Source organism: Rattus rattus, chromosome 9 (genome assembly GCF_011064425.1).
Source record: "Rattus rattus isolate New Zealand chromosome 9, Rrattus_CSIRO_v1, whole genome shotgun sequence".
Lineage (NCBI taxonomy): Eukaryota > Metazoa > Chordata > Mammalia > Rodentia > Muridae > Rattus > Rattus rattus.
Window position 1 is genome coordinate 68,164,360 of NC_046162.1, and position 17,481 is coordinate 68,181,840.

General features: G+C 58.2%; 2 protein-coding genes across 2 annotated transcripts in view; one reads left to right on the top strand and one right to left on the bottom strand.

The window, feature by feature from the left end:
- Window positions 1-3,606, top strand: part of Recql5 (RecQ like helicase 5) — a 38,776-nt gene extending 35,170 nt beyond the window's left edge. The window contains exons 10-19 of the mRNA XM_032913518.1: window positions 142-178; window positions 287-345; window positions 428-501; window positions 698-791; window positions 1,083-1,217; window positions 1,560-2,068; window positions 2,232-2,322; window positions 2,540-2,740; window positions 2,893-2,962; window positions 3,070-3,606. Of these exons, the coding sequence (XP_032769409.1) occupies window positions 142-178; window positions 287-345; window positions 428-501; window positions 698-791; window positions 1,083-1,217; window positions 1,560-2,068; window positions 2,232-2,322; window positions 2,540-2,740; window positions 2,893-2,962; window positions 3,070-3,170 (1,371 nt within the window). The 3' untranslated portion in view covers window positions 3,171-3,606. The remainder of the gene's footprint in view (window positions 1-141; window positions 179-286; window positions 346-427; window positions 502-697; window positions 792-1,082; window positions 1,218-1,559; window positions 2,069-2,231; window positions 2,323-2,539; window positions 2,741-2,892; window positions 2,963-3,069) is intronic.
- Window positions 3,607-3,624: 18 nt separating this feature from the next.
- Window positions 3,625-17,481, bottom strand: part of Myo15b (myosin XVB) — a 35,794-nt gene continuing 21,937 nt past the window's right edge. Inside the window, exons 25-63 of the mRNA XM_032914201.1 lie at window positions 16,886-16,981; window positions 16,542-16,777; window positions 16,281-16,459; window positions 16,020-16,092; window positions 15,434-15,589; window positions 15,178-15,278; window positions 15,011-15,087; window positions 14,823-14,904; window positions 14,529-14,627; window positions 14,265-14,368; window positions 13,868-14,059; window positions 13,587-13,665; window positions 13,326-13,441; window positions 12,961-13,262; window positions 12,790-12,877; window positions 12,450-12,675; window positions 11,782-11,894; window positions 11,522-11,581; window positions 10,815-10,890; window positions 10,601-10,719; window positions 10,367-10,485; window positions 10,152-10,293; window positions 9,798-9,909; window positions 9,566-9,714; window positions 9,054-9,196; window positions 8,831-8,894; window positions 8,667-8,739; window positions 8,260-8,336; window positions 6,462-6,532; window positions 6,265-6,380; window positions 6,074-6,168; window positions 5,880-5,957; window positions 5,698-5,794; window positions 5,441-5,586; window positions 5,196-5,311; window positions 4,803-4,936; window positions 4,517-4,650; window positions 4,268-4,408; window positions 3,625-4,167 (exon numbers count right to left, since the gene is read on the bottom strand). Coding sequence (XP_032770092.1) covers window positions 4,099-4,167; window positions 4,268-4,408; window positions 4,517-4,650; window positions 4,803-4,936; window positions 5,196-5,311; window positions 5,441-5,586; window positions 5,698-5,794; window positions 5,880-5,957; window positions 6,074-6,168; window positions 6,265-6,380; window positions 6,462-6,532; window positions 8,260-8,336; window positions 8,667-8,739; window positions 8,831-8,894; window positions 9,054-9,196; window positions 9,566-9,714; window positions 9,798-9,909; window positions 10,152-10,293; window positions 10,367-10,485; window positions 10,601-10,719; window positions 10,815-10,890; window positions 11,522-11,581; window positions 11,782-11,894; window positions 12,450-12,675; window positions 12,790-12,877; window positions 12,961-13,262; window positions 13,326-13,441; window positions 13,587-13,665; window positions 13,868-14,059; window positions 14,265-14,368; window positions 14,529-14,627; window positions 14,823-14,904; window positions 15,011-15,087; window positions 15,178-15,278; window positions 15,434-15,589; window positions 16,020-16,092; window positions 16,281-16,459; window positions 16,542-16,777; window positions 16,886-16,981 — 4,650 coding nt within the window. The 3' untranslated portion in view covers window positions 3,625-4,098. The remainder of the gene's footprint in view (window positions 4,168-4,267; window positions 4,409-4,516; window positions 4,651-4,802; window positions 4,937-5,195; window positions 5,312-5,440; window positions 5,587-5,697; window positions 5,795-5,879; window positions 5,958-6,073; window positions 6,169-6,264; window positions 6,381-6,461; window positions 6,533-8,259; window positions 8,337-8,666; window positions 8,740-8,830; window positions 8,895-9,053; window positions 9,197-9,565; window positions 9,715-9,797; window positions 9,910-10,151; window positions 10,294-10,366; window positions 10,486-10,600; window positions 10,720-10,814; window positions 10,891-11,521; window positions 11,582-11,781; window positions 11,895-12,449; window positions 12,676-12,789; window positions 12,878-12,960; window positions 13,263-13,325; window positions 13,442-13,586; window positions 13,666-13,867; window positions 14,060-14,264; window positions 14,369-14,528; window positions 14,628-14,822; window positions 14,905-15,010; window positions 15,088-15,177; window positions 15,279-15,433; window positions 15,590-16,019; window positions 16,093-16,280; window positions 16,460-16,541; window positions 16,778-16,885; window positions 16,982-17,481) is intronic.

The following is a 17,481-nucleotide window of genomic DNA, read 5'->3' on the forward strand; positions in this document are numbered from 1 at the left end:
ATGCACTGCCTCCCAAAACACAAAAAACAGCACACAGTGCCCCATGCAGGGTCCTGGATGGTCCCCTGAGCACCACCTCTCAGTCCCTTCTCCAGCCTTCTTGCAGCAGGAAACGATGTCTCATGTCCCTCTGTTTTCCAGGGCAAAGAGGCCAAGCCAGAAGAATTCACACCCCCAGGTTGGTACGGAAGTGCTCCCGGGGGCGTGGGTGCTGTGAAGAGCGGAGGGGCTTGGTGAGGGTTGGAGGAGCTGGTCAGACAGGAAACCTTCCCTACCCTCCTCTCAGGTGAAGACTGTCCCCTGAGAGATGCTTCAAGCAGGAAGATCCCTAAGCTCACAGTGAAGGTAAGAGAGGGGCAGCTCTTCTCTCGCCCTCAGGGCCCCTCTCTGCTCCTGAGGGGGGGTGACCACAACTTCACTCTCACAGGCCCGTGAGCACTGCCTGAGACTTCTGGAGGAGGCTCTGAACAGTAACCACCAGGCTGCAGGGGCCACTCACGGGTGAGCATCCAGGGTAGGAGCCAAGGCTTCCTCCCTCAGAGAATGCCTCTCTGCAGTCGTGACCCACCTACTCCATGGGTCCCAGTCCTACAGCCCTACTGGGGGTGCACCAGAGGCTACTAAGGGACGGTAACCGCAGGGCACCTAGAGAATCCTCACCGCCCGCCTGTTCTCAGGTTCTTGCTTCTTCCCACAGAGCTGACCTACAGGCCAAGGCTGTGGAACTGGAGCATGAGACATTCCGAAGTGCCAAGATGGTCAATCTGTACAAGGCCAGTGTTCTCAAGAAGGTAAGCCAAGGGTGCCAGCCAGGTAGTACATGCTCATGGGCTTAGGAGAAGGCAGGGCAGCCTCTTCGTACTCAGGCCTCCTGCCGGCCTGCTGGCCCTGCAGCACCGACCCAGGAAAGCACCCCAGGCACTGGCCGGCTGGAGGTGCTGCCACCCCAGTGAGAACTCATGCTTCCCCAGCATCCACCCCCCATGCGCTGCACAAAAGCACAGCAGAATTGGAGGGCTGGGACTGGGTTAAGCAGTAGCTTGTATGTGTGTGCTGTGGTCTCCCTGCCCGTTCCTCTTTAGGTGGCTGAGATCCACAAAGCCTCCAAGGACGGCCAGCTCTATGACATGGAAAGCAGCACCAAGAGCTGTGGGGCCACAGCTGAGCTCTTGGAGCCCAGTGACTATGACATCCCGCCAACCTCACATTTGTACTCGGTGAGCAGGGCAGGGAGGGATCCACTACCAGCCTAGGTTCAGGGAAGACTCCACTGCACCAGTGCCCTCCGGTGGAACAGACTTCTCCTCTCCTGGCACCACAGCCCTGCCCAACCCAGATGTCAGAAAGGGTCACAGAGCAGCGCAGTTCTCTGTGCTATGCATCATCTGTCAGTCAGTCAGTCAGTCAGTCAGTCCGTCAGTCAGGCCCTCTTCCCCCATCAGCCTGATCCCAGTGTGTCCTGTTCAGCTTCCCGCAGTCCTGAGAACCTCTCACCACAGTCACAGCTGCCCTTGAGAAGGTCTGGGGTTCTAAGTCTTGTGACTTCTTTCTCCTCACAGCTCAAACCCAAGCGAGTAGGAGCTGGCTTCTCTAAAGGCCCCTGCCCATTCCAGACAGCCACAGAACTGTTGGGCAAGTCTCAGGCCGAGAAGCCGGCCCCAGAGGCTGCACTGGAGGGTGAACAGGAGCCCTCAGGCTGGGTCTGTGATCCTCAAGATGGAGACAGGAACAAGCCCTGCCTTGGGAACCAAGAGGAAGCTCCTGGAAGCAGGACTAATTGTGGGGATCCCTCACCTGAGAAGAGGACCAAAGGCTCTTCCCAGGGCAGTGCCAAGGCTAGAGCCAGCAAGAGACAGCAGCTCTTAGCCACAGCAGCCCGCAAGGACTCCCAGAGTATCACCCGATTCCTCCGTCAGAGAACAGAATGCCCACCACCCCCTGCTTCCGTCCCCAGTTCAGAAGCTGCCAGCCCCTCCTGTGGGGATGTCCCAGGGAAGTGCACAGAAGTTGGAGCCCAGGGACATTTGGTGGCTGTATTTCAGACTGAGTGTCCCAGGGAGAGGCTAAGGTAAGAGTTTAGGTGCCAGGGAATCCTCATGGTTGTTACGGCAGCATCTGACCCCTGTGCCACCTGACTGCGAAGCCTGAGGCTCGGGCCACAGTGGGCCCTGCTGGGATGCTGGGTTGAGTGTGGCTAGACCCAGACTTCTGATGCCTTCTTCCTCCGCCAGCACCTGCTCACTTGAAGGCCAGAGCCTCCCCAAAGGTCAGCCTAGCCCTCTAAAGGAAACCCAGGCGGAGAAGAGGCCCAGACCACAGCAGGTACTGTAGTGCTGGGAGTTAGGAGAAAGAGGAGACTGGTGGGAGGCAGGGAGCTACCCTGCTCTGGTAAGGGTTCAGGGGAAATCATTTCTCATACTCTAGCAGCAGGCGGGCTGGGCTGCAGAAAGGCGCTAAGGTGTAGGCTTCCTTCAAGAAGAGGGGTGGAGCCAGTAAAGGGGACCCCAAAAGTGACCCCATGTGCTGTGGCCCTACACAGGAAAGCCAAGAGAAGAGGGCTCAGAAGAGGCCTCGCCCCTCAACCAACCCTTCCGCCTTGGCCAGTGACCCCAGCACCGAGGACAGAGTGGCTCGCGAACCTTGCCAGCTCTCAGCTCCTGGCATCTCCCTGAAAGAGGCTGCAGACATTGTGGTCAGGTACCTGACCCCCTTCTACAAGGAGGGCAGGTTTATATCCAAGGTAGGGTGAGCAGACCTGGAGTACTTGGGTCAGTGCAGGGAGGGTGGGGTGGTGAGGACTGTGCAACCCTGGGTGACAGGGCAGAGCAGCGCTGCCCACTCTAGGCCTGCCCTGAGGCAAGCAGCTCAGGACCCTTTCCCTCTGCCGCCCAGGACTTGTTCAAGGGCTTTGCCCGCCACCTCTCACATTTGCTGGCTCAGAAGCTCTCTCCTGGAAGGAGTGGTGAGTGCCATCTTGGCCAGGGCCAGAAGGCACTGTGGGGGTCGGGGGTGGGGGGGTAATGCCCAGAGACTGGTCGTCACCTTCTGTGTCCCCCTCTACACCTGCAGTGAAGGAAGAGGCCCAGAGCCTAATCAAGCAGTTCTTCCACAACCGTGCCCGGTGCGAGAGTGAAGCTGACTGGCATGGCCTGTGTGGCCCACAGCGATGACTGAACAATGCCCGCGTCTCCCTCTTGCCCTCTGTGCCACAGGCACCAGCTTTCTCAGGGTCTTTCTCCCCGTGAACAAACCTCATTGGAGGTCAGAGGTCAGCCCACCTTCCTATTTAAGACCCTCCTGGGCCTCTGACAGCCTGCTTTCCTGGCCGGCCTTCATGGCCAGGTCCCCAGATACAAAGGTCCAGATAATATGGCTGCTGCCAAAGGGGAGGTTGTGTATGTGTGTGTGTGGGGGGACCAATGGTCCTCCTGTCTTGTAGCTAAGTTCTCTACCAGGGTGGGGCCCACTCCAGTTCTCCACTGCCCTCTTCTATGAGATGCCGGCCTGTAGACCTTGTCCTAGCAGAGCTCACTGGGAGAGAAGCTCTGCGGCTCAGGAAGGCCAGGCCCAAGTGAGATATGCAAGAATAAAGTCCTTGTGGAGACACATGCTCGCACACAGTCAGTCCTTTTCTTGGGAGTTTTGTGGAGACACATGCTTGCACACAGTCAGTCCTTTTCTTGGGAGTTTTGTGGAGACACATGCTTACACACAGTCAGTCCTTTCTTGGGAGTTTTGTGGAGACACATGCTCGCACACAGTCAGTCCTTTCTTGGGAGTTTTGTGGAGACACATGCTTGCACACAGTCAGTCCTTTTCTTGGGAGTTTTGTAGAGACACATGCTCACACACAGTCAGTCCTTTTCTTGGGAGTTTTACTTGTGCTGCTTCATGTAGAGCTTCATGAATGCTTTGCCCATCCTGGATCAGATGCCCACACCCAGTTCTTCAGCCCACCTCAGGGAAAGTGTCTGCTTACTCCCCCAGGTGAAGTCACAGCCCCTGCCTCATGGCCTCCATTTGGGGCTGTGCTGCAGTTTCAGAGCAGGACCAAGGCAGACTGCCCAGTGAGAGGCTGCTGCCTCTTCTCGACTCTCCTCAGAGGCCTGGCCACTGAGTGGACACGCTGCCCAGCAGGAAGATGATGGTGTGCTGCAACTCCTGGGCCTGCAGGGCAGAGACGGCTCAGTGCAGCCCCACACCCCCGCCACCTCGGCTGAACAGACAACGCCTCCTCCCTAGGGACTACAGAGGCTCGGTCACTCACCTGTGGCAGCTCCAACCAGATGGTCTGGGGGTTGTCAGCAGAGCCGTAATTGAGTTCCAGGCCAGGGGGCCCATCCTCCTCCAGTGGGCTCATCAGATGGAGTCGCTGGAGGTCCTTCAGTGCGATGGAGCAGCAGAGTTTCTGGGGCAGCAGACAGAGCAGAGGTTGGTGCGCGGGTGGAGGAGTGGCCATGGATTGGGTGAGGACTGACCGGGTCCCAGCCGGCACAAGGACAGGAACGCTGCCTACCTCAGAGCTGGGGTCCATGAGCACAAGGTGTTGTCGGTTGAGCCCCAGGAGGACTGGGCCAGGGAGGGCCAGCTTACTGACCCTCAGCACCACATACACAGTGTGGCCAAAGAGGGGCAGCTGGGTCGTGGTCTCTGTGGGTAGAGGAACGGCACGGGCCTTGGCTGCTGATCCCTGGCACCTGGCCCGCTTTGCTCTGTAAGACAGAGGCCTCCTCACCCTCCCACCTTCACCCCTGCCCTCCTGGCCTTGACCCTCCCAGGCAGCGGGCCCTTGGCAGCCCTACCGATGAAGCCGATCTGTGCCTTCGGCTCGTTGTACCCTTGCATCTGCCTCAGCTCCTGGGTCACCAAGCTCTTTATGCTGGCTGTGTTCACCTGCCCTTGCAGTGGCTTGGGGATATAAGACAGCAGCTCTGGCCTAGGGTGCACAGCCAGGGTCACTTGACTGTAGGCATGGACTGCCTGGGGCAGGGTGGGGCATGTGGTGCCAAGTAGTGACCGGCACCTACTGTGGGTGAGGACCCTCAGTAGGCAGGGCGGGGCAGGAGGAGAGGTATTTACTACTCCAGGATAGTGTGGTCAGGATCAAGGTAGACTAAGTGAAGTGGTCTTGGTCTGAAGGTGGTAGGCAGGAGTCACCCTCAGGTTGGGGGAGGGGGTGAGCTGAGTCCACTCACTCTGATGGAGGACCGGTGCTGGCCTTGCTGAGGTGCTGAAAGGCAGCGAGCTGTGCGAGCTGAGCCTCGGCCTGGGCACTGATTATCAGCTTCCCTTGCAGGTAGTCCCGTAGCACCTGGGTGGGTGGGAGGTCTGTGTCACAACCCCAGCAGCCAGTGGCTTTTTCTTGTCACAGTGTCATTGTGGAGAGGGGATTCCAGAGGTTGCCCAGACAGGAACTCCCCGTTCTGGGCAGGGGGCTGACCTGGCCATAGTGGGTTTCGATGTAGGTGGTGTTATCAAAGTGCAGTGGCGTCTCCCAGCCAAGCCTCCGGCTGTGCAGGCTTATGTCCTGGTCTTTCATCACATTGTTGATGTACTCAGGGGTCGACAGTGGCCGAACCAGCTCACCTGTATAGGGGACCCATGCCAGCACTGACCACAGACACAGCACAGAATCTGCATTCCTGTGGCCTAGACAGTGGCCTGGGCAGACAAGGCTATCCCGTTCCCTGGGCTCACCTTCCCCTTTAATGATGAAGAGGGCAAATTCCTGCACTTCCTCCAAGTCCGTGATGCCCATCTGTCCACACAGTTCCTCTAGCACTTCCCCTGCCACCTGGGCACATGGACGGGCTGTGATGATGGAGACCGGAGGCCAGAGCGTAGGCAGGAAGCCCCTTTCCTTGGCATCCCCCACTCACCGTGAAAGTCTGTGTGTTTGTCCTGTAGTCCACACCCCCAGGCAGGTGAATCAGAAGCAAACGAGATGCTTGCCCTTTCTGTCAAGTAAGTTGTAAGGTCAGCCCTCAGCAGTCTGCGGCCCTGCTCCCCTGTCAGCACCGCCCCCATCCCTTTATAGAAGAGTCCCAAAAGCCCATCCGTCCACTCCTAGTACCAGAAAAGCATGCATTTCACCAGGTAACGGCAGCTGCTGACGCCCCCCATATTTAACCGTGCGCTGGAGGTTCTCCTGGCTGCTCTGGGCCAGCTCTGCAGAGAGCCAGAATGATGGAGGTGATGGGTGTGTCCAAGCCCTTTATACCCAGCATTCTCAACCCTGGACGTCCCTCTTCCCGGCCCTGGCACCTTGGCTGGGGCTGGAATCCTGCAGGAACTTGGTCACATAGGGCATCAGAGTGGTGGACGGCGCAAAGAAGCCAGTGAAGAGGCTGAGGATGCTCCAGCCCAGAGCACAGTGCTTCCTGCAGGGCAGAGCTGGGCCTCAGACTGGCCAACCACAGCACCGTCCCACCCGAGTCCCCTCGCCCGCAAGGCCCACTCACGGCTGGGGGTGTCCTGTGACCTGCTTGATGACCTGGCAGTACATCTCGTCCCGGAGGTCCTCTTGGCACAGCTGTGGGTAGGGAAGAGCGAGTGGGTAAGGCAGAGGCAGGCCAGCAGAGCCCGGGGGGCAGCTGGGAGTGATGGCTACCTGGGGCCCGAGTGAAGGTGACATCCCAGAAGTCACCTCTTCGCCTCACCCTCAGCAGCTGCCAGCTTTTGCCCGGCCCAACTGGTCACTTATTTTTATTCTACATTGGAGATGGAACCCAGGACCTTCAGAATGTTAGACAGTGGGGCTGGAGAGAGGGCGCAGTTAAGAGCTCTCGCTGCCCCTGTAGAAGACTAGCGTTCGGTTCCCAACGGCCATGTCAGGCAGATCACCTAGAACTCCAGCTTCAGGGGCTCTAGCACCCTCTCTTCTAGCCTCTGCAGTCACCTGCAGTGTGGGTACACATTAATTACGTGATTAAATCTGAAAGAGAATGCTAAACAGGAGCTGGCAAAATAGCTCAGTGGGTGTGAGGACGTTGCCAGCCAAGTCCTGTCCTGTAATTCACAGGGTGGAATGAAAGGACAGACCCTGTGCAGGTTGTCCTGTAGCCTCGGAACTCGCACAGAATAAACGAAATTTAACGCTTCTAACCGAGTGCTCTCTAGCGCCACAGTCAAAGAGGCAGCGGTGGCCGCCCTCTAACCTGCTTCTCTGAAAGCTCTTGGTTATCTTTGGTCACCTCCCCTATCTGCTGCATCCCCTGGGCCTCTACAGCTCTCCTGTCTGGTTCGGTTCCTGCCTCCAGTCTAGAGTCTCTCTTGGATCCCAGGCCACCCCATTCAGAAATCAGGAACTACAGACTCCCGAGTCTAAACCAGATCCTCTGCCAGCCCAGACCTGTTCATTAAGGCTGCTCTGCTCTCTGGCTTCACATCCCACCCCCACCCCTGCCTCTCCCCACTTTGCTGCTGCCTCTGGGCCCCGGCCAGCACCCTCCCTCGCCTGGGGTCATCACAGTAACTTCCTATAAGTCCTGAGGATATCAAGGAACAGCCAGAGGGACCCTGTGAGATAACGCATCGATTCCCATCAAGTCATAGGTTTGACCAGAAAATCAAATCCCCTGTACCGGCCTGAGTGCGCGTGCACACACACACAGACAGCTCCTTTCTCCTCCAGAGCTTGGTCACAAAGCTTCCACCTCAGCAGCACCCAGCACTGCTCCTGTCTCTCCTGTGAGACTGGACCCCACCATGGCTTAACCTCCACCTGTTTTAGGTGCCTAGTGCCTGCTTTGAGCGCTCAGGTTTAACCGGAGACAACGTATTTTGAAACGTATTTGTAGAGCCTGTAAGATGGCTCGCCAGAAGGCCTGACCACCAAGTCCCATACCCAAGACCCACATAATAGCAAATCACCTCCCGCAAGTTACCCACCTGACCTCCACAGGCACGCTGTGCGCATGCACGCACACTCTTGTGCGTAGAAAATATATGAGTGGAGCTGGCGCAGACGGCAGCAATGTGAACTCGGGAGCTAGGGGCCTCATTAATCTTTGTTCCCATAGGAACTGGTTGAGTATTGGCTTTATTTGGACCTTAACTTTCAACCTAGCACACTCACTAACGAGCGCACCCCCCAGCCCTTAGGCAAGCATGTGTTGTTTGCATATTAGAACAGCCAGGCAAGTAGTGCCTTGAGCTGTTAAGGAAGATAAAGGACCGGGTAGGGGTGGGAGCCCCATTCAGGCCCAGGCAGGAAGGCAGGAAGGATGCCCCAGGTCTTGGCGCCCAGTTCTTGCTTACCTTCAGCAACTCATAGAGCAGAGCCAGCTCATCCTTACCCCGGGGCTTAGGCTGGTCCCCCATAAACTGCATCAGAGCTGCAGGCAGGACGTGCAGCACAGTTAGCAGGGCCTGGCCTGGCATCTGATGCCTTACTACTCCCGGAAACACACCAGGTAGGACAGTCACCCCTAACTTGGTTGAGTGGGGAATAGACTCAGGGAAACCCCAAGGGTGCCAATGTCAGCCAGCTGCCCCAGATGTCACACATCCCATGGATGGAAACACAAGGTTGTGGGGCAAACTCCCTAAATTGGCGGGTGGGCAGATCCAGGGAGAGCTCAAAGTTTGTGGGGGTCGGGGGAAGCCAGGTGTCCAGGTCCAAAGCACTGTGCACAGGGGGACCAAGGCTGCCTGCAGCCACTCACCCTTGAAGCCAGCCACAGCCTTAGTGTTTGTGTCCTCGTTGCAGAAGATGGTAAGGGATTCCTGGATGGGGTCCTGTGGCCAGAGAGCCTTAGCTGTCATCTACAGCCCTGGGAGTCAGAAGGCAGATCCTAGGGCCAGACTCCTCCCCGACCCAGCCCCTTGCCTTAGTGTACTGGATCAGGCTGACTACCGTGGTCTCCTTGGTGCCTGCGCTCATCTGGGTCAACCTGTAGAGGGCAGAGGAAAAGACAGCCCTGCTTGCTTGGTCTTGCTCTTGTCCCAGGTCTCGAAGCCCATGACAGGCCCAATGGCCTGGTGACTCTGTGGGACTATTATTCAGGAAAGCTGGGGACAGACAGGCGCAGGGATTGGTTGAGGGCACTCACCAGGTATGAGGCTTCCTGAAGTAGCGCAGGGCAAATTCCCGCATGGTGTAGTTGTGGGAGTCAGCAGACAGAGAGCTGTAGGTCATAACGGAGGTGGCCTCCGAGGCTTCGCTGGGCTCTTGTTTCCTGAGATGGGTGGGGCGCTGGGAGCACAGGAAATTTGGTACCACCCCGGTACCCACCATCTAACCCAGAGGCCCTGTACCCACTGTCATGCCCTGGTTCCCCCATACCCATCAGACCCAAGAGGAGTGACATCAGAAGCCAGGAAAGCCAAGGTTATTTATTAAGCATCCTCCATGAAGACACCGACCTAAGTACCAGAGTCAGAGGGCGTGGCTTACAGTCTCACATGGCAAAAAGTCAGAAGGCAGGCGGCAAAGGATAGGAACACATTGAGCACTGGCCACCAGGTCACCGGAAGTGAGCAGCACCCGAAGCAACCCCGCTCTTTCCTTCTGAGACTCCGAGTTAGGCCTTTTATCACTTCACCTCTCTTCTGTCTTCCTCACCTCCTGAGCCGGCCCTGTTACTCTGTTACTCTTGCGCTGCCAGCTGTTTCTCTTTCCCAGCGAGAAGGAGAGGTCGGGGGCAGCAGCTGGCTGCACCATGTCAGCAGGAAAGAGTCCGGAGCGGCCCCCGGCAGAGCCGAACTGCCAGCCTGGAAGGCGAGCCCAAACGATGGTTCACCCACCCTCACCCCCGTGCCTCGAGGCATCCTCCTTCAGCCAGCCCCGGGGATACCTGGTTCCAGAGCGGCCACCGGCAGCAGCCTAATGAGGTCCCCACGGTGGAAACTGAGGAGACTGTTGTCATCGGTGATGTAGCTGCGCAGGGCGATGACGTAACCAGAGTCCTGTGGGCAAGCGGGTGAGCCACTACCTGCCTGGACGTCCTCCCACCCAGTAACCCAGGAGTACCAGGAACCTTGACTTAAACCCCTCAACCCCGGGGAAGCCAGGCAGCGAGGGACAGCCACTTGCCTTTTTTTTTTTTTTTTTTTTTTTTTTTTTTTCGGAGCTGGGGACCAACCAGGGCCCCTTGCGCTTGCTAGGCAAGCGCCTACCACTGAGCTAAATCCCCAACCCCGCCACTTGCCTTCTTGAGCTCACTCAGGAACTGTTCCACCATGGCCTTGATGGTCCTCGCCCAGGTCGTGTGCAGGATCAGCTGCTCACTCTTCAGTGACAGCTCCAGGGTAGAGGTGCTCCTACACTGCACAGCCAACACCTCGGCATAGCTGTGGACAGAGCCAGGCTGTGAGCTGCAGACCGATCGTGGCCACCCAGACCCCGGCTCTGCGGTGGCTTTACCTGTAGGAGCAGAGTGTCTTCAGCTGGTCCAGGTGGAAGTTGGGGTCTTGGGTCACCTTCAGCAGCCTCAGTCCCCGGTGAGACACGCCCAGCAGCTGTACGTCACTGCCACTCTCACCCTGTCAGGAAGGGCGAGTGGGTCAGTCACGCTCCCGGTCCAGACGTCTGGAGCCCCTGAGCGGAGTTCCACGGCTGAGCTGGGTCACACTCCTTAAACCCGAGTGAGTCACCAACCGAGACAGGGAAGATGCGTGAGAAGTAATTGGCCCAGTTGTCCCGAGCAGCAACCACAATGCGTTTTTTGATGCTGTCTTCAGCAACGTCAAGGGAGTCCAGGCCCACCTCCAAGTCTCCTGTGGGCAAGGAGGGTCCATGATATCCTTGCTCCCATGACACTTCCTCTCAAGGGCTGGCCCAGCCCCCGTACCCCAACTCCGAGGACCCATACCCAGCAGGCCTTTCATTTTGTGCCGCTCGTCCTGTGAGATCCGGGTGCAGGACTCTGTGAAGGTGTCCCGCAGGATCTGTGGACAGAGCAAGGCGGTCAGCACCAGGTCCGGAGACCGGAAGTCACCCACAGCGGCTATGGGTGTGCAGTGGACAGGGGCCCAGTGGTGGTGAATACATACCCAGCAGGGCCCGCTGCGCCCGGCTAGAGACACAGGTGGGACAGGCAGAGGGATGGGGGACAGACAACGCAGAAGGCTCCCATGCCCAAACCTAGAGCTGTCCCTTCCCCACCCCACATCCACCACACTCCTTCCTTTGGCACCACGGTCTGCTGCCGTTGGCACAGTGTATCAGCTGAGATACACCACCCTGCCAAAAGTCACCAGGTAATGGCCATTTATGAAGCACCTAGTGTGTGCTACAGCCTGGACCGCATACACTTTGGCCCTCTCCTTGGCAAAACGAAGTTGGTCACCATGCCTATTTTGTAAGGACCCTGTGAGACAGGGCTCTGCGGCAAGGCCATGCTCTCTGAGTGCCTGAGTTACTGTACTCCTCACAGGCTGTTAACTAGGCCCAGGTTTGAGCGAGGGTTTCTGGGAGGCAGTGGGTCCGTGGGTGGGGCCAGGTTGGTGGGTGTGGTGGGTTGGTGGGTGTGGCCGGTTGGTGGGTGTGGCCTGTTGGTGGGTGTGGCCAGGCTCTCACCTGCTGGCAGAGCAGATTGAGGCAGTAGGGGTGGCTGAAGTTCTCCCGAGGGTAGAACACCTAAGACACAGTGCAAAGAGCTGAGATCACACCAGGCTGCGTCCTCCCTGCCTACCCCTGCCCTCCCAGGCCCAGCCACGAAAAACCAGCTTTGAAAAAGTGGTTCATGTGGAAGGGGATGTGCGGGACTTTTGAGCCAGCCCTGTACACAGCCCTGCCCTGCCAGCCCCAGAAGCCTGAGGCACCACCCCTGTGCCCACCTCCTTTCGTAAGAACAACTTCCAGGGTGCATTGGCGTAAGAGAAGCACACGCTTCCAGAGGGCACAAGGAGCTTCGTGGAGATGCCCCTGTCCTCCATGGGCTCTGTCAAGGCTGCCGGAGAGAGTGGAGCACCTTAAGATGGGGACCAGAGGGGGGTGGGGATTTAGCTCAGTGGTAGAGCGCTTGCCTAGCAAGCGCAAGGCCCTGGGTTCGGTCCCCAGCTCCGAAAAGAAGAAAAAGGACTGAGGTGCTGGAGACCGTCAGTCTGGGCTGTTTTTCTCAGCCTCCAACCACTGCATCTGTACCTCCTGGCACTATCTCTTGCCTTCATTTCTGGTCCTGAGTTTTTCCTAGTGTCCCTAACCATGCTAGCTGCTGCCACTGGGTCTCCACCCCACCCTCCACCAAAACACATCTGCCAGGTCTACATCGAGGACAACACCCTATAAACATCAGTCCTTTAGTGCCAGACTGGCCCCAAGGTGCCTCTGCCCTGCCCTGGATAGGAATGAGGAATCCAGGCCTCTAAGGCTCCAAAGTCCAAATGCCCAAACAGCTGGCCTCAGCCGAATGGGGATGGGTGGCTTCTGCCATGAACCCCAAGAGGCAGTCATGAATGCTGCCACCAACCCTAAGAGGCTCAACCCCGGAAAAGGGATTCCTCACCACGAGACTCGACTAAGGGGCTCTTGGGCTCCCCAGGCAGAGACAGTGGGGGTGGGAGTGGAGGCGGGGGTGCTGGCGCTGTAGGTGGGTTTGGGCTACATGGGCCAAACAAATCCCGAAGGGGTCCCTGCTTTTCCCGGATGGACGTGGAGGGTTCAAGGCGTGGTCGAGCCTTGGGTCTAGGAGCCACAGCTGGTGGGGAGCTCTTCCCGTGGGTAGGCGACATCTGCAGAAGAACGCACAAGCCTACGGTCAAGGCCAAGTTTACCCTGAAAGCCCAGGACCCCTAAGCAAATCAGCCCACGCCCTGGAGAAGATGGATGGTTGGGAAGGGGCTCACCAATGGGGGCGAGCTGGCACCATTTATTCCTAACTTAGCCAAAGCCTCATCCTTAGGGTCGTTTTTCTTCTGAAAAGTTTTAAAGGGCCTCAAGGAAGAGAGAGAAAGTTAGTAGCGCACAGGGCGATTCCCTGAGAGAAACAGCTCTGACCGCATACCCCCAGGGGCTACCTGGTGGGTTGGACAGGCACAGGCACAGGCCCTGGGCGGCTCTGGTACATGCGGATGATGTTGCGGATTTCCCGGCTGGGTTGCGGGCGCTGAGGGGTGGAATCGGAGCTCTTCACCGTGGGAGGAGACCTGCTGGGTTGCGGGCGCTGAGGGGTGGAGTTGGAGCTCTGCACTTTGGGAGCCCCGTCCCGTGTCGGTTCTTCCTTCTGTGCGGGTTCCACCTCATCCTCCTTTCCAGTTTTGGTCCTACTTTGTTTCAGCGGCTTCTTCACAACTGGGGGAGGAGGAGGAGGAGGGGACACCTCTGCCAGGAAGGGAGAAGACAATTGAACAAAGTGCGCAGGCGCCCTCCACGGGGGAAGCACCGGAGCTGCAGCCCAACACCTACGCGCTGTTTCCTCCTCGTCCTCCTCTGTCTCCTCCTGGGGGATCTGAACCTTGGCTGGAGGCTTCACCGTCTTCACCTTGATCGGCTCTTGGCCTGAAAATGCCGGTGGCCTCCTCTGTCACCTGTGTTTGTCCAGCCTGCTTCCCTGGGCTCCTGGCCACACTGACAGAGGAGCAGAGCGCAGCCTCCCCTCCCCAGGCTACAGACATCAGTTAAATTACATGGCTGCCACCCTTACCCATCTTCTGGAAGTAGTCCCGTTTCTGCTGAAAGCTCTTGGGGCGCTGAGGCCTGATTTCAGCCTCCTCTGGAGCGTCCTCCTGGTAAAAGAAAGTCATGAAGTGCAGCCCCTAGACAGCCATGCCCCTGTCCTCACAACATCCCATTCTCAGAGCTTCCCCGACCCATCCTGCCTACTACCTTCCCAGGGTCTCTCTCACCTTGGTAGGCACCTTCCTGGCACCTGTCAAACACCAGACCAGACCCGACCTAGAGTTCTGCCTAGCCTAGGTTTCTTACTCTAAAGGAAACATCCAAAGGTTCTGGATCATTCGCGGGCTTCTCTTGGGGTGCAGGAGGCTTCTTGGCCTTGGGAGCAATGGTTGAGGGTGGAGCCTGGGAGGCGGCCCCAGAGGCCTGAGCTTGGTGCTGGCGCCTCTGGTTCTGCTGCTCCAGGGACAGGCTCATGGCCTGGGCAGTCATCTGCTGGGCCTTGTGGGGAGAAACGGAATAAGAGGCAAACCCAGGGGTTGGGGATTTAGCTCAGTGGTAGAGTGCTTGCCTTGCAAGCACAAGGCCCTGGGTTCGGTCCTCAGCTGGGGGTTGGGGGGGGAGGCAAACCCAACAAGAGCCTGGGCTGGCCCCACCCCGTGCCCGCACTCTCCAGGCAGCTGCACTGCCCAGCCCCAGTTCCTACCAGAATCATCGCCTGCTGGCGAATGAAGTTTTGCTGCTGTTCTGCCAGCTGCCTTGAGTCCAAACTGGGCATCAGAGGCTGTGGCTGGGGTGGGACCATCATGGCTGTAAAGAACAGCAGCAGGGGTCCAGAGCGGGTAAGTGGCATGGCCAGATTTGAACCTCTTAGTCCTAGACTCCATCTGGACTCCCAGCAGGGCCCTCCCCAACACGCACACCTTTAGTCCTGAGAGCTTCTCTCCTGCTTCCCTTAACCCAGCCTCACCTGGCACGGTTGGGACTGTGCCCATGGCTTGCATCATGGGGATAGGCGCAGGTATCATAGCTGGCTGGTAGCTGGGTGCCTGCACCATACCTGGGTACACTAAGAGAACAGGGTCTCTCAGACCTATCTGACCCCCCCAGACCTCCTCCTCCCTCTAGCCCCAGGCAAAGAGAAATGCATTGGCTACTGGGGTACTGGCCAGAGCTCCCATCTCAGTTCCCCACGGAGGTTCAGAGCACTCTTGACTGCGCTGCAGGGCCTGGGAGGCCCTCGAGAGAAACCAGCTCTACTCACCCATGGGGTAGCCCTGCTGGGTGGGCCCAATAGAGCCCCCTCCCTTCATGCGTCTGCTCAGGGCCCAGCCTTGTTCCAAATCCTGAGGGGACAATGGGCATTGTCAGATCTAGAGCCTGGGAGGGACAGGAGTTGCCAGGCCCCAGCCCCAGTCCCAAAGCAGAGGGGATGCTGGGAAAGCCACTCACACTAACGCCTGGGGTGAGGACTGGCTCGAAGAGGTGGTCCAAGAAACCATCCAGGTTCCCGGGCCTACTGGCCTCACCTGTTGGGCAAGAGTAAGTTCCGGCATCTATGGGGGCGAGAGGCCACCCGAGGCGATTTCCAGCACTCTGCCAAACGCAGTGTGCCTTACCTGGAGAGCGGCTGCTGGGCAGAGTTGGGGCTGGACCTGGAGGGAGTCCTGGGGGCAGGGAAGGAGCCTGGACACCGGGGGCTGGAGGGATGTTCTCAGCTCTGTGGGAAAGATGGGGCCTCGCTAAGAGACCTCTGTGGGAGTCACCTCTAAGGGGAGTGCACACTGTTAGCTAAGAGGTCTCTGATGTCTGCACCAGGCGATGGCAGGGCGGCTGTGGGGGCTACCAGCTGGAGACAGGGCAGATGGTACATACAAACCAAGAGGAGTGATGGGGTAGGGACCGGCTGAGTCTCCCAAGTCCTCCGTCTGGCCTATCAGGTCCAACACGAAGTCACAGCCCAGCAAGTCTTGCCAAGCATCCCCAGAATGCAGTGACACAGACCAACCACGAGGGGGCGCCTCCAGGCCTCTGGGCGGGGGAAAGACATGGAGGTCATCAGGAATAGGCAGATGACAACCCTTCAGGAATGGAGGGCAGTCTCTTAGGGCGGGAGCCCTTCCTAATGATGTCCCCCATCCCACGTGTGAGCCAGGAGCTCAGCCTCATTCAGAAGTCTCAGACTGAGACTCCTATCTATACCTCAAAGCCCTCTTGGTTATCTCCAGGCTCTGATATCCCATTTGCTTGCCTATGGAGCTAGGATCTGGGCCTTTTGCTGTCACAGGGCCCCTCATTTAGAATCTCTGTGTTCTCTCTGGAACCTACAGCTAGAGCCCATTCACCCTAAAACCTTTTCTTTCTGCTCACGGAGGAAGAGTATCCATCCCTAGGGGACATGCGGTGGGAGCAGCAGTCAGTGGTCAGTCTGCTGCGCTGTCCCACCCTGAGCTCGCCATACCTGCTCTGTAGGATCCACCCTGCAAGCTGCTCTCCCGTGGTCCAGGATTCCACTTCGGCGGAATAGCTTTCTTCTGCGGAGGGGTGATTGGAGGGGCGATTGGAGGGAGGGTAAGAGACACAGGGCTCCACCCTAAGTAGTTACTGTCCCCACACCAGACAGAGGACACGAGGGTCAAAGGGCAGATCAGTAAGGTGGCTGAGGCAGGAGGAGACCAGGGAACCAAGGCTGGCTCCACTGTCTGAGGGAGGCAGGCCTCACCGTTGAATGTGAACACATCCAGCGCCATACGGCCCCGTCGCAATCCAGCCTTCCACTCAAGCTGTGTGGGTGGGTGGGACCGTGCAGCCATGGGAGCCAGCGGTGTCTGCTCCAGGGCACCTAACAGCTTGTGCTGGCACAGGGCTGCCATGCCACTGGGGGCCTGGTCAGACACAAATCTGTGGGGACGACACAGGGCTACTGCAGGCTTGTCGGGGTAGCCGGTCCCACTCACAGGGCCCTACCCACTGGGCTTCTTACTTGAGCAATGGCTTCTCCAGGGCTGGTGTAGGGGGGAAGGAGCCGAGCAGGATTGCCATTAGGGCCCAGCCTCGCTGAGTCTGCTGTTCATCCGGGTTGTGCCACAGCTGGGCCACCAACTGGCTGAAGAGCTCATCTCTAAGTCCTGGGCGGCGCTGTGCCCGCTGCACCAGGTATGTGCCCATGGTTTGTTCTTGCCAGGACTGCAGGGACCCCTCCCCCAGGAGCCGCAGCATCTGTTGACACAAAAGCCAGAGCGGGAAGCCCAGGGCTCCTCTGTACCTTTCCAGTCCGTCTTACGTCCTTACGGTGGCCACCCTGTCCCTCCTGGAGGAGTCACTCACCACCCGATTGATCTCCAGAGCCTGCTGAGGGTTCTCGCCATCCAACCGCGTCAGGGGCTCGGCCAGTGGCTGCCCTGGTCTGGGCAGAAACGGCTTCTGGAGGGCAGGAGGGGGACATAATGTTTGTCCTCTGCGTTGGCCAGAGAAGCCACTCCTCAAGGACGCCCCCTCCCCCAGGAGTGTGTACCCTGAGAGGAGGAAAGGCGTGTGTGCGTGTGTGCGTGCGTTCGTGTGTGTGTGTTACACGGACACACACACGCAGGTGTGCCCCAGGGGGGTACCAGCCATCTTCCTTACTTGTCCTCAGGTAGAGTCTGTGGTGGAACTAAACAAACTTACCATTTGCATAGGCAGACTGGCCAGCGAATGCCAGGGAGTCCTCTGCCGCTGCCAACTAATACTAGGGTGACAGACCTAGTGCATGTTTGTACCTGGCTTCTTACGTGGGTGCTGGGGATTTGAATTCAAGAGTGCTCAGGAAGCACTGATACCCCCACGAGAAGCTCTCCGCCCTCTTACTGTTCTCTCATTAATGGACACCAAGCCAGGCAGAGCCCTGTGCCTTTAATCCCAGCGCTTGGGAAGCAGAGGCAGCT